The sequence below is a fragment of the Eretmochelys imbricata genome, chromosome 11, assembly GCF_965152235.1.
Source record: "Eretmochelys imbricata isolate rEreImb1 chromosome 11, rEreImb1.hap1, whole genome shotgun sequence".
Lineage (NCBI taxonomy): Eukaryota > Metazoa > Chordata > Testudines > Cheloniidae > Eretmochelys > Eretmochelys imbricata.
The window spans coordinates 10,264,421-10,279,188 of NC_135582.1; the positions used below are offsets into that span (position 1 = coordinate 10,264,421).

The following is a 14,768-nucleotide window of genomic DNA, read 5'->3' on the forward strand; positions in this document are numbered from 1 at the left end:
CTTTTTATATTCATTTAATTTATCATTTTGCAGCATTATACCAATCTCCTCCATGGCTTCCTGAAGAGGTGTAGGCAATGAGGGTTGACAGGAGATATGAAGGTAGATTTTTTGCTTCAAGTTTTTGTTACCTCCTTCCTTCCTCTGGGCTGACTATAGCACTGTCAAGAGGAAAAATGCACATCTAAAGGTGCTGTGATAGGATTTGTCAAGCTCTTTCCCGTGTAGCTCTTAACCAGGAGGAGGTCTCTGATGTAGTCCTCTTCATGCCTCTTGGTAATTAGCAAGCAAAGTAGAATATTAATTTTTCAAAAAGTTCACCCAGGTCAAATTATTTCATTCCTCAGGTGAATTCATGGGCAGCACCATGACACATACAGTATGTTAAGAAGGCTATCTAATCCAGGGAGATGATTATCAGCCAACTGCAAAGAAGTGTAGCCAGTAAATCCTGGCTTGAAGTAGAAGGTAAAACTTCCTAATATTCAGGTCATATCATACCACTTAATAAAATATTTATGTGACATTAAGCTTTCACACAAAAATATAATTGTTTCTGTCATGTGAAAACAGGACAAAAGATCAGGTTTAAAAAGGCAAAATTGTCTTAATCATTTACTACTTCATTTAAATTGTTTTATACTCCCTGGTGCCTGTCAGTTGTTGTAAATGAATGTAGTAATTTTTTGCTTTATTAACTGTGTGGCTGTGAGGTATGGATAAATACTTCTTGCTTAGAACTGCAGGTATCTAACATGAAATCTTATTTTCAATGCAGTAAAACAAGTCATTCCTCTAAATTTTTATTCTTTATCTCCAAGTAGGCGCAATTCTATAATACATGTGCTCATGTGAGTAAAGTTAAGCATATACTTGTAAGATCAAGGCCTTAATGATTGTGAATAACTTATTAAGACTGTCAGTTGACGCAAGATATGCCACCTGCTGCTTTTAAAAAGAAAAGTTCCTTTCCTCTAATACCTCTGGTTTACCTTCAGTTTTACTTAAACTCATTCCTAATTGCCAAACTCTACACTGATTTATACCCTGTGCAAACTCCCCACATTGCATTGTGTGTAAATCAGTGCACAATTTGGTCTTTGATAATTAAAAGTAAAATTTATACAAAGGAAACAAAATGCCAATAACACATCTTGGACATAGTATGCCACAACCCACGGGGGAAGCGGAGAGTGGAGATGCATGTTCCCTTTAAAGAGAGTAAACATTGGGTCTTCTACTGCCCAACTGTAATCTGATTACAAAAGAGACAAGAGTATTAGCAAACTAATTTTTTCTATCAGGCCCAACAAGTGATGTATCTTCACAACACAAAAGGTGAATGAATACTTTGTCCCACTTTTTGACTTTTCACAAGACATGTTTAGAAGCCAACCAAGAATTGTACTTTGTCAAGTTTCAACTCAAATTCAATGACTGCAAGAAATTATATGATTTGGCACCGATGTTTTGTATTGTTTGGGATGGCACTTCATTGTTATTTTGGAACGTAACAGCAATCTGCTAATTGAAAAGCCAATCACCTTTACAAGAGGTGTTTTAATATACAACAATGGATCCAGATTTTAATACTGTGGGGGAGGTGAAAGGGTAGTGATGATTTCAGACATTCACTTTCCAGTCTCTCTGTGCTGCCAAGAGAAAGATCAATTCTCAATTTCTGATTTAAAATTTATTCTGAATACTGTGCAGGGTTTGGGAATAAAAAGTTTAACACAGCAGGGATCTGCAGAAAAGTGGGTTTGATTAAAGTTGTTCAGAAGTTAAAATGTACAGTCATTAAAAAGTTAAATGTGCTGTCATTAACGTAAAATAATGTAGCAAATTACAAGAATTCATTAGCGAACAGTAGTTGTCTCCTGCCAATGTACCCTGCTGTTTAAATAATGGACTTTAATTGAGAGGGTTTAGAATTATTTTCTAAAGGAAGGAGAATAAGTTCTATTGAAAATATTTGTAGAATAACCCCCATCACACTGTTTTGCTTGCAAATGTGTAAGAATTTATCATCCTAACTTCTTATAAAGAGAAAAAAATTATAGAGTCAAAGGACAACCCCAGGTATTTTGAATACAGTACTCTGGAAGTGCCAACCCATTCAAGTCAACAAACCTCCATCTTCCTAAGTGCTTGGCAATCAGGGGAGGGCGGTTAAGAAGGGGAGGATCCTAAAACCTTCAAAACCAAAAGTAAATGTAATGATCTCGGCAGGGGCTTATAATTAAAAATTTTCTCAATTACAGCCACAAGGTAAGTTTTATTTTTTGAAATAGTTACAGTAATCTGCATGTGATTACACTGGTCTGCAAAACTACAAACTATTTTATGGCAATAGGAGGCATTTAAATGTATATTGATCAGATTTCAGGGCAGTACATGCGTGTTTAGATATGACTTCTCTGAGCATCAATGAGAGTTCAGTGATTAAACTGCCACTGATCCCTGCTATTCGTGGAGGAGTAGCAGAAGAGAGAAGAAATAGACCCCACTCACTACCAACAGCATCCTTGAAGAATCCTGCTAATAGCAAAGGAGTAATCAGTCTGCAAGTTATGCTGATGCCGAGCATGATGCCATACATCACCTTACCTAGTTTCAGAGTAACAGCCGTGTTACTCTGTATTCGCAAAAAGAAAAGGAGTACTTGTGGCACCTTAGAGACTAACCAATTTATTTGAGCATGAGCTTTCGTGAGCTATAGCTCACTTCATCGGATGCATACCGTGGAAACTGCAGCAGACTTTATATATACACAGAGAATATGAAACAATACCTCCTCCCACCCCACTGTCCTGCTGGTAATAGCTTATCTAAAGTGATCAACAGGTTAGGCCATTTCCAGCACAAATCCAGGTTTTCTCACCCTCCACCCCCCCACACAAATTCACTCTCCTGCTGGTGATAGCCCATCCAAAGTGACAACTCTTTACACAATGTGCATGATAATCAAGTTAGGCCATTTCCTGCACAAATCCAGGTTCTCTCACTCCTCTTTCCTTGAAAAGTGATTCAAGTCATTAACTGAGAAACCAGCTTTGTGCTCAAACTGCACTTTCATTGTTGCAGAGGAGAGGATACAGCTCCAGACTTCACATGGGGCATGCTCATTTGGTCTAAAGAAGGACAGCATTCAACAGATTTTTTGGTAACCTTTGCAGATTTCTGCTTATTGGCCTTAGCAGAGTTATGGGAAACAGAATGTTTAGAGGATCTGCAGAACTCACTGGACAAATGAATATTTATTTTTTAGAGGGTGTAAAGTGTGTGGGGGAGGCTGTGCTTTTTCTTTCTTTGCCTGCCACAAATCCACACCTTTGTCCTTTGGCACATAAATTACACACACTTACACTGCTGCGAGAGTGATTTAGCAGCAAAGTACCACCTTTCAAGTGCTTCAGCAGCACTTACGTACTCCAATCACAACCCGTATCTACTTTCTTCACAAGTACAGGGAATTTAATGCAAAGACTAATGTTACTACAATGGCACAGTAGAAAAAACTGAGAATTCACAAGTCAGGATATTTAAACACTCATTTTTCAAACCGACCAACAAAACTAAAAACAACCGACAAAATCCCACCCCACCACACGCTGGGGCCACATTGTACATACAAAATGTTTTCTATTTTTTGCTTTATTTGTTAATGGTCAATTTTAATATTACTGTAAGTTATTCAGTACATTCTATAAGATGCACTGACATTTGTAGTCATGTAGGACCTGACGGATGTCACTGTATTGTTCAACATAGTCAGAACTTCAGGACAATAGCAGAGAGAGAGAGAATGTAGATCTTTCTGGTCAAAAGGGAATACTCCCTTTAGCCAGTAACAGTGTACAGCCTATAACATTGTTTCTCAACCCATTGGTTGCAACCCAAAATTGAGTCAGCAGAATGCGTCAAGGGGTTGTGTGGAAGTCCCGGTGTGGGAGGGGGAAATCAAGTCCCTCACCAAGGGAGTGGGAGGCCCTGAGAGGGGGTCAGGTTCTGCCCCCAGGGTGTGTGCGGAAGGGTTGCAGAACTCACCCTACACTCACCCTGCAGCACCGGCTCCTGCAGCTCTGGTCCTACAGTGCTGGCGGGGCTTGGCTCCCCTCTCCATGCACTGTGAGATTGCAGCGCCACTCAGGTATGGCCTAGCCACCCCTTCATCATGATGATGGAGGGCCAGTCAGGTCAAGTTTGAGTGTCGCTGTGACCTGATGTGCCAGGTCACAACTTTACTCTCCAAATTTGGCCTGGCCAGACCCTCATTAGGGAGGTTGGGCCAAGCCTGATCAACGCTACAACCCCAGAGATTGCAATGGCCAGAGCAGGGAGCTGAGCCCAGCCCCAGAGGACAGGAGCCGCTGCAATGGTATGCATGGTTGTGACATACCAGGGTACAATCCAGACTAACGAGTAGCTGTGTCACCCCTGCCCTGTAACCTGGGGTACCCTTTGCAATGCCTTGCTGCTCACCAACAGCTTCCAGCATGTAAGTCACTCCCAACTCTGCCTGTGTGTGCGCTTCCGCCAATCAGTCACCCCTTTGCTGTTACCAGCCTTAAAGACTGCCCCAGGGTGGCCCTAGAAATGTATGTGCTGTACTGCCCAGCCTTCTCCTGGACAGTACTAATATTGAGTCCATTATTCCTTTAAGGGAATAATTCAGTTTGTTACCCAGCTACTTCAACCTGAACACACAGGATTAGATAAAACAGTAAAACTAGTTTATTAACTACAAAGAGAGATTTTAAATGATTACAAGTAATGAAGCATAAAAGTCAGAAATGAACTCCCCCCAGAGTTCAATGTCTACTTCCTTTATCTCTTTGGGTCTAGTGAATGTGATGGGCAGGGAGAGAGAGAGGTGCGCCTTTGGGTGTTTGTCCCTCCTTTTAATAGTTTCAGTCCCCCTCTTGAAAAACATTTCCAGCTGAGAACCAGGAGTCAGAGAGTTTATGTGGACAGATATTCCCTGCTGGGTTTTTTCACCTGTTTGAACTTCCTTTGTCTTCCCTTCCTGCTTGATGACTGTGTTTACTGCTTAAATTAAAATTAAGCAGAGCACACATTGCTTTGTTTAGGACAGACCTGTTTGCCAACTTGTGTTTGGGCAGGGCTGTGGAGTTTGGAAAATGTGTTAATAACACCATACAGGGAAATCTTATAATTTCACATACAATGTTGCCATACATATTTTACCAGGACAGTACTGACCAGCAAATTATGAATTTTCAAAGGATACCTTACAAGGCATACTTTGTACAAAGATTATTACAATAGTGTGTCGGGTGTGAATACAGGAGTGTACTCCGTCATAATGGTGTACTTATTCTGTTGTTATTCAATACTTATTACATTAACATCTATATACAGTGGGTAAGAAATATTTAGCAAGCTAGGTTTCAGAGTAGCAACTGTGTTAGTCTGTATCTAAAAAAAGAAAAGGAGGACTTGTGGCACCTTAGAGACTAACACATTTATTTGAGCATAAGCTTTCGTGAGCTACAGCTCACTTCATCGGATGCATTCGATGAAGTGAGCTACTGCTCACGAAAGCTAATGCTCAAATAAATGTGTTAGTCTCTAAGGTGCCACAAATTCTCCTTTTTTTTTTTCTTTTTAGTAAGCTTGGTATTTTTTGCATTAAAGCTATTTACTGGGTCACAACAGGTGATCAAGGTTTACAAATGGGTCCTAAGCCCCAAAAGAGTGAGAACCATAGGCCTGTAATACAATTGAGCAGTTCTTCTATCCAGTAGGGGGCCATGGCTCACATATGCAATACCTAGAATAAATATATATATAGTTTTATCACAGATCATGGATTCTGGGACTTTAACGGGCCTCTGTGACTTCTTTGGCTTCAGCTCCCAGGACAGGGGCAGGAGTCGAGCTGTCAGCTGCTCCCTCACGCGTGCAATGGGGCTTGGACTGTCAGTGACACCCCTCTTCCTTGGACAGGTCACAGACTTTGTTAATTTTTGTTTACTGCCCATGACCTATCTGTGACTTTTACTAAAAATAACCATGACAAAATCTTAACTGTAATCCTAGTTAGTTATTGATGCAGTATAGTTTCTTAAAGGACTGTCAGGTTAAAATATATACTTTACAACAAAACAAATATTCGTGCTAATAACACCTTAGATTATTAAACTGAAAGAAATTTGAAGAATCCATTTGGAGGGATTTATATGTTCAGAGGGGTTCATACAGCATGCAGCACAAGAGGGTCCCTGATTGGGGCCTTGGGCATTACTGTAATGTAAATATTTAATAACAGCACTTTTCATTATTTATTATGTTTGTTTCCATTTTCCTTTGGCTTGAGTGATGAAAATAGTCTGGTGAGTTTAACTTTTGAGTCAGTTCCTAGTCAATTTCACTTTCATGTATTAGCATAATGCTGATGTTTAGGTTTTCAGCAAAGAAGGAGAATAATTGTTTATGAACCATTGTTTTCAGTGTTTTGTTTTGAATTTCATAGTTTGGGTTTTGCAAAACCTTGCTGTTACAAAACTTCGGTTTAGGGCTAAATTTGACCTAATGTTGTCCATTAAGGTGTGAATTCCTCGACCTTTCTGAATGAAGTATCAATCTTAAAGTTGCATTAATTTTAGTTTTTTTACGTAATACATAAACACTCAACATAAAAGTTACTGTCTGTCCAGAGAGAATACACAGAATTTTACTGAAAAGTACAGCTTTAGAACATAGAAATATATTAAATTTCACAGCTTTATAATAGACAAACTACTATTAATGGTATCAAAATATCTCTCTTCAACCCAGAGATTTTCTTCACTGTTTATACATAATGTCCTACTCCAAAGTGTCTGTCTGTGTTCTGGTGGTCATGCACCATCTTCAATAAAAAGACCAAGGATTATTTGGGCCAAAATTTCCATTGAGATGCACACAGAACTTCCATTGAAATCAATGAAGTTGTGTGCGCTTCTCTGAGGACTGAATGTGACCTTTCATTTTAGAGGCACGTACGACACTGCTGTTGTTTTGATTTTTGGGAGTTTCCTCTGCTGTTCAATATATTCCAAAGCTTAACATTTATAGGCTTATTAATGTGCTTAGAAAAGTTATTTTGATGAATTCTGAGGTCTTGAGATTCCTTTCAGACAGTAAAGTTCACCAAACCAGTCACTGAATAATTCAAGATTGCAGGAATTGTCATCACTAGCTCGGGCTAGTTCAATTGTTTGAGTACATACCTTTGAAGAATGTTAGAGTTAAAATAAAAAAATAACCCCCCTAATTTCAGAGACACAAGAAATGCAATGTTAAGGTTGCACTTCTAAAGCACGGCATCCAAATGATCTTATCTTTGCTCTTATAGCAACATACTACGAAAAATCAGAAATTCCTACTACCTTATCTATGCATAACAGTTTAATTGTACCAGTCACCAGAAAACATTGAATAGCAGAATAGAATATGTCAATCTTAAATCATATATACACCCCAATTCAGCAAAGCAGTAAAGCACAGGGCCTTAGAAATATTGTCATTTTACGACCTTCTTGCTTCTAAACAGAGCACATGTAAATGAATTTTCAAATGACCAGTGTGACAAACAGCACATTGAAGGCAGTCATTCCCCATTTTTCATGAAGGGCCTGATCACCCTGAAGGCACTCAGCTCCTCAAAATTATTTGATTTTATAAGGTGCACCATACCTCCTTTGATTCCATATGGCAGCCAATTATTCAAGATCAAATATCTTCATATATAAATCACAAATGCCAAGATCATTACATTAGAGCAATTACATGGAAACAGCAAGGATTAGTGTGGTGACAAAAGGAGTTCACTTAGTATGGAGAGACATGAACATATGAAACAAGTTACAAAACCAGTGTTCTCTGGTGCATATTTTTGATGTTCTGTGCAAAGAATGAAGATGGTAGCTATCATCTCTAGGAGGTGAGGAAAATCTAAAGTGATCTGGATGCCTTTTTTGAGAAGCGCAACCTTACAGGCTTGTCTACACAGTGGAAACACCTGCAGCAGCTAGTGTGCACTACTACCCAGTGTGGACACTCCTACTGCACAGTAAGAGTGCCTTTGTGCGTTGTAGCTTAATGCCCTTCAGAAGCACGTTAAGCAAAACACCCCGGGGCACTCTCAGTGCTCAGTAAGGGTGTCCACACGGGGAGTTAGCGCAGAGCCGCTAGCATGCTTTAAATTCTCACTCTAGCTTACTGTGCACTAACTTTACTGTGTAGATAAACCCTAACTGTGCATTTTCTGGGGTCTGAATGTTTGGGGTTTGGTTGTTAAATAACATTCTTGAAAAATAATACACATTCAGATCAGTGGCATGTGCCTTCAAGCTTAACTGTACCCTAACCAATTTTGGGTATGTGGGAGTAGCATATTGGTCTCAGGTGCTTGTTAGTTCTTATCTAACTAATGCTGGCTTCAATCAAAAATACCAACGTAAATTATTTTTTATTTATAAGGAACTTCACATTGACTATCAGAAACCTGCAAATGCATAGAGAGCTCGAATATTTTAGAAAATCCCTAGTACCCTCTCCAAAACAAACAAGACTCCCATAAAAACCACAAACAAAACCAATCAAAGATATTATGATATAAACAGGATTATATGCACAGCAATGCACGTTTTCAAATTTTTGTACAGTGAATTTTAAGACATATATCGTAGGAGGCATTATGAATTGCCTTTACATGAAAGACTGGAACAGTTTCAACAGAGCATGTCTGATCTCCCTACTTCCTGTTTGCAGTGTTGTAGCTGCATCGTTCCCAGGATAATAGAGAGACAAGGTGGATGAGGTAATATATTTTATTGGACCAACTTCTGTTGACGAAAGAGACAAGCTTTCAAGCTACACAGAGGTCTTCTGCAGGTCTGGAAAAGGTACTCAGAGTGTCACAGCTAACTACTAGGTGGAACAGATTGTTTAGTATACTGTAGCATAGTCTTTTACACCTTCAAAAGACAAGCCTGAGAGCTCAAATTCATAATTTTGCTAGACACGAAAAATCATGGTCTTAATAAAGACACTGGATTTATGGCTATTAGAACAATCTGTAAGCCATCAACTCCCCTTTTTGTCCTATGACTTCAGGGGTGTTAGCAGGCCACTTCATCTTGAATGGTCCCTTAAAATGTGCGTAACTACTTACACTAAACAATCTGTTCCACTTTGTATTTAGCTGTGACACTTGGGGCTAGTCTACACTAGAAGCGCTATATCCGCGCAGCTGTAACATGTCTGGTGAAGACATTCTATGCTGATGAGAGAGAGCTCTCCTATTGGCATAATAAATCCACTCCCAAGAGAGACACTCCCACTGACATAGCGCTGTCCACTCCACTTAGGTCCGAGTACCTTCGTCACTTGGGGATGTCTTATTCACACCCCTGAGCGATATAAGTTATACTGAAGTAAGTGGTAGTGTAGACCTGGCTTGAGTAACTTTCCTATACCTGAAGAAGAGCTCTGTATAGCTCAAAAGCTTGTCTCTTTCACTAAGAGAAGTTGGTCCAATAAAAGATATTACCTCACCTACCTTGTCTCTCTTAAGAGAAGTCTAACCCTTCATAACAAAAGTCTAACCCTTCATGACCAAATTCTTTGCTACTACGTTAAAAAAAGCCCCAAAACTAACACCCCTCCCCCCATAAAACTCTATTTGTGTAAGTCTTAGGAGTCAAAAAATCTTCATATTTGTCTGAATACACATTTAGCTGATCTGATGATATTCAAGTCTCTAGGTTACATTATAATGAGGTTAAAGCATGCAGAGATTTCCACACCCAAATATACAAGTGTCAGTTATGAGAATGGGAAAAATGCTATCATATGGAGGAAAGAGTGACATTAGCATATTTAGAGAAGTATTATATCCATGAATAAAATAATGCAATCAGTTAGCTGCCAGATAATTTGATTTCTAACAGTTTATCAACAATGCAATGCTCCTTCACATTAACAAATTTAAATGGTATGAAATCCTGCAAACAAGAATAATTCATATGGAATGTTAGACTGTGTTAATTAAATAGCTAGAAAAGGTCATGCCACCACTGGAATATCTGCATATTGGTTATAGTGCTATGAAATATGGTGCAATGATTTAAAATAAGAATTAAATTATTTTAATCATATGAAATCAATAGTAAAGAAAGACAGCTTTACATTATCTATTTTAATATCTGCTGCTCATTTTTTGTTATGGTTGCTGTTTCTTGCTAATATATCAGTTCTTAGTGGTCAGTATGAGAGTCAAAATATATTCCCAAACAGTCAGATGATAAGGCCTGAATTAATTACTGAACATTTTTTGTATTAATTATTCCACATATATTCAGAGTCTTCATTTTTACACTACGGTAAAAGCAGAGAACTGTATTTACTTATTAAACCAGTGATACTCAGACTGAGGCTTGGGAGCTGCAAGTGGCTCTTTAATATGTCTCCCGTAACTCTGTGCAGCACATGATATTAAAACACAGTGTTTTAATTATTAACCAATCAGGATGCTTTTACTAGGTTATTAACCAGTTGTAGAATAATTGGCCAGTCACTCTGCTGTGAGAATATTATAAATATAAAAATATTAAATGAAACAATGAATTCACAATACTGTGGCTCTTTTGGGTAATGCTGATTGCTAATTTGGCTCCTGAATGACTGAGGTCTGAGTATCACTTTGCTAAACATTAAAGAGCACTGAAAATTCACACTTCTGAATGAATTATATTTTCTACTCATCAGTATAACAAGGAACACCTAGGATTACTATCACTGAAAAAGGTTAGAGAGGAAAACCAAAGATTTCCCCCCCACTTTGTTTACCTTTTGCATTTGACAGCACATTATCATTGGCACCACTTCAATGAGTCAGCGAAATTACAGTAGCAATGTAGTTATACTAGATTGCAAGATCACTGGGACAGGGCTGTAATATAGTCAGGGGTTAGCATTTGTAAAGCACCTCGCACTATAAGGCACTGATCTTGGTTGATACCTCTGGGCACTACTTAATTGAGCCAAGCCTGAATTTGGACTATGATCTAGTTTTGCTGCCATTTCACATTAAAGTTCATACCTATTTACTCTCTGCTATTATCCATATGTCTCCTTTTAAATAATGGTGTGTGAATTATATTTTCCCAGCTGAGTTAGGCTGAATTTGTCTAGACAGAATCTCATTTTCTTATTTTTTGCCTATATTTCTAATTATTTAGGTTGGTATAAATTTCTTCAATCCACCCTGGTGCTTGCAATTCCTAGTTTAGGCCCCAATCCTGAAATCAGATCTGCATGGGCATACCATTATGCCAGTGCCCATTGTCTTTCATGGAACTCCATAAGGATCCACCTGCACAAATCCTATTGCAGAATCAGGGGTTAAGTATTATTTGAATTTCTTGATGTGCTGCTTGGATGTATTAGTGAGTCATTCTGGTGCACCCTACTACCCCAGTTCAACATACTGCCATTTATCAATTAAATTTCCAATCATTGTGACAGAATTGAAGCCAATCTGAAATAAATAATTTTTTAGAGAAACTGAAATATTGTGCAGCATAAACCATTAATTTTATTATGACAATTGCATGTGGTAAACAGTCTATTACCTATTGATATCTATGGCATAATGAACTGAATATATTCTTCAATTTATTCAAATGATAATAGTTTATAATGCCCTTAGCTCATGTGACAGATGACTCTAAATTCATCTGCGGTTTTTAAAAAATAGTAAATCCAAATAATCACATTCAACGGGGATTTTTTTTTTTTATTTAGACCACCATTGATTTTTATCCACCTTATTATAAAACAATACTAGCAGCCTGTAAGAGGAGAGTCTACATTTGGTGGAACTGTGCCCATCCAAGTCATATCAAGCAGTCACCAGCAGAAACCAGATCTTTTTCCCACCTCTGTGTTTACTTTTGCCTTAAAGAAAAAAAGTAACAAGTAGATGACCTGTCACAATACCTCAACATCTTTTATAGCACCTCAAAAGCAAATTTAATCCTGGATCCTGCAATTGGATCTGTATAGGTGGATCACAAGGAGTCTCATTTAAGTCAGGGAGAGGTGATATCAGATCAGGAAGATTTATGCAAAGTACATATAATGAGGTTGCTTGTACTAGTAAAATGCCCATACACACTGAGGAGGTTCCTTTAAAGATTAAATGTATTTTAGGCATGGGAGTGTGGGTCATTGTTGGTGGAAATGTGGACTTTGAGTGGGGATCTAAAGGAGCAAAAGGAAGATACATGATGCACAACATCCCAAGGGCCAGCATAAGATTAGTCAGAGGAATTTACAGAAGGATACAAGGGGTGAGTGGAGAGAGAGAATAAGAGTGAATCTATAATTTGTACTGCTGGAAAACAGCAAATAGAAAAACAGAATTTATTTTAAAAATTTACAATGAATTTAAATCTTAACTTGGAAATATGAAGTGGATACTTATGTGGCCAAATTAATGTTACTATGATCACTTTAACTTCTGTTTCCTGACATTTTACAGCCTTAAAGCATTTAATGTCATTGGGCTGTTAATTTCCTACTTCTGTTGTTTGATTTTAGAAAGGGGAACAAAAAAATAAGTAGCAATGACTCGCCAGACGCTCAGGTGTAAAAGACCTTGCACGTGACATATTAACAGCCTTGTCTGCACCAGTAACCTTTGTAGCTGTAAAAAGAAAAGGAGTACTTGTGGCACCTTAGAGACTAACCAATTTATCTGAGCGTGAGCTACAGCTCATTTCCAATGAAGTGAGCTGTAGCTCACGAAAGCTTACACTCAAATAAATTGGTTAGTTTCTAAGGTGCCACAAGTACTCCTTTTCTTTTTGCGAATACAGACTAACAGGGCTGCTACTCTGAAACCTTTGTAGATGTAATTCCTCAGAGGTGCAGCTCCAGCAGCGTGAGGAACGGTGGATGCAGATGGTAAAACCTGTCTACACATCAGCTTCCACTGTTGGCTACCCCCCTGTGGAGCTGAAGCGGGGCTGAGTTTGCAAGTGCAGAGGAATGCACATCTCGGAGACCAGCAAGCACGGAGATACTTACCGGAACTGAACTCATGCCTGGAGGTGAAGGGAGGACACAGTGAGAGGTGCTGGGAACAAACCGTGCATGTGTGTGGACACGTGTTCAGGCAGCCGGGGAGGGAGCAACTAAGGCGCCAGCGCCCGGTCTGCAAAGAGGATGCTGAAGACCCAGCCAGGCACTGCACGCTGGCCCGTGCCCCGGGGGCCAGGTCAGAGCCCGGACAGCGGGCTGCGATCTAAGGCCACGACAGACCAAGGCAGCCAGCGAGAAAGCCGCACCCTTGCCCGGCTCTACACCCACCGCAGCACACACGTCACCAGCCGGGGCCACCTACCGGGCAGCAGCGGATCCAGGGCTGCGGCCTCTGCCATGCCCCCGCCGGGTGATCGGGCAGAGCAGCCGCCTCAAAGCCGCCCCAGGGCGCAAAGCTCAGCCTTTGTCCGTCACCGGCAGCCCCGCCCCCTCCCATCACGTGAGCGTAGCAGACGCCTCACGTGGGTTTGCTGTGGGCGGAGAAGGCGGGCGCTGGGGTCACGCGCTGACCCACCCTGGGGGCTGACGCCCATTGTTGGTCGGGATGGGGCAGCTCAGTACACAGTGGAAAGACCCGCCCAAGGGCCTTTCGGGGCTCTCTAGGCCAAGGGCCTTGGAGCCTAGGGAGTGACTGTTGGGGAGAAGGGGCTCTGACTGAGGGAACCCCTAACCTCAGGACGTGACCGTTGGGGAGAAGGGGCTCTGACTGAGGGAGAACTTCAGGGAGCGACCGGGGGGGCTGTTCTGACTGAGGTAGTCCCCCACCCCCAGGGAGTGACCGTTGGGGAGGGCGGTTCTGACTGAGGTAGTCCCCCACCCCCAGGGACTGACCGTTGGGGAGGGCGGTTCTGACTGAGGGGACCCCCACCCCAGGGAGAGACCGTGGGGGGGGGTTCTGACTGAGGTAGTCCCCCACCCCCAGGGAGTGACCGTTGGAAGGGGCGGTTCTGACTGAGGGGGACCCCCACCCCAGGGAGTGACCGTTGGGGAGAGCGGTTCTGACTGAGGGGGACCCCCACCCCCAGGGAGTGACCGTTGGGGAGGTTCTGACTGAGGTAGTCCCCCACCCCCAGGGAGTGACCGTTGGAGGGGGCTGTTCTGACTGAGGTAGTCCCCCACCCCCAGGGAGTGACCGTTGGAAGGGGCGGTTCTGACTGAGGGGGACCGTTGGGGAGAGTGGTTCTGACTGAGGGGGACCCCCACCCCAGGGAGTGACCGTTGGGGAGGTTCTGACTGAGGTAGTCCCCCACCCCCAGGGAGTGACCGTTGGGGGGGGGTTCTGACTGAGGTAGTCCCCCACCCCCAGGGAGTGACCGTTGGGGGGGGGTTCTGACTGAGGTAGTCCCCCACCCCCAGGGAGTGACCGTTGGAAGGGGCGGTTCTGACTGAGGGGGACCCCCACCCCAGGGAGTGACCGTTGAGGAGAGCGGTTCTGACTGAGGGGGTCCCCCACCCCAGGGAGTGACCGTTGGGGAGGTTCTGACTGAGGTAGTCTCTCACCCCCAGGGAGTGACCGTTGGAGGGGGCTGTTCTGACTGAGGTAGTCCCCCACCCCCAGGGAGTGACCGTTGGAAGGGGCGGTTCTGACTGAGGGGGACCGTTGGGGAGAGTGGTTCTGACTGAGGGGGACCCCCACCCCAGGGAGTGAC

At 41.7% G+C, this 14,768-nt stretch overlaps 1 protein-coding gene across 3 annotated transcripts in view; it reads right to left on the bottom strand.

The window, feature by feature from the left end:
• HSPBAP1 (HSPB1 associated protein 1) overlaps nt 1-13,539 on the bottom strand; it is a 75,166-nt gene extending 61,627 nt beyond the window's left edge. For 2 of the 3 annotated variants that reach the window (XM_077830211.1, XM_077830208.1), the window contains exon 1: nt 13,421-13,539. In XM_077830211.1, the coding sequence (XP_077686337.1) occupies nt 13,421-13,457 (37 nt within the window). In that variant the 5' untranslated portion in view covers nt 13,458-13,539. Of the gene's footprint in view, nt 1-13,104; nt 13,357-13,420 lie in introns of those variants that run through there. The other variant, XM_077830209.1, reaches the window with a different exon arrangement.
• Nucleotides 13,540-14,768: the final 1,229 nt, after the last annotated feature.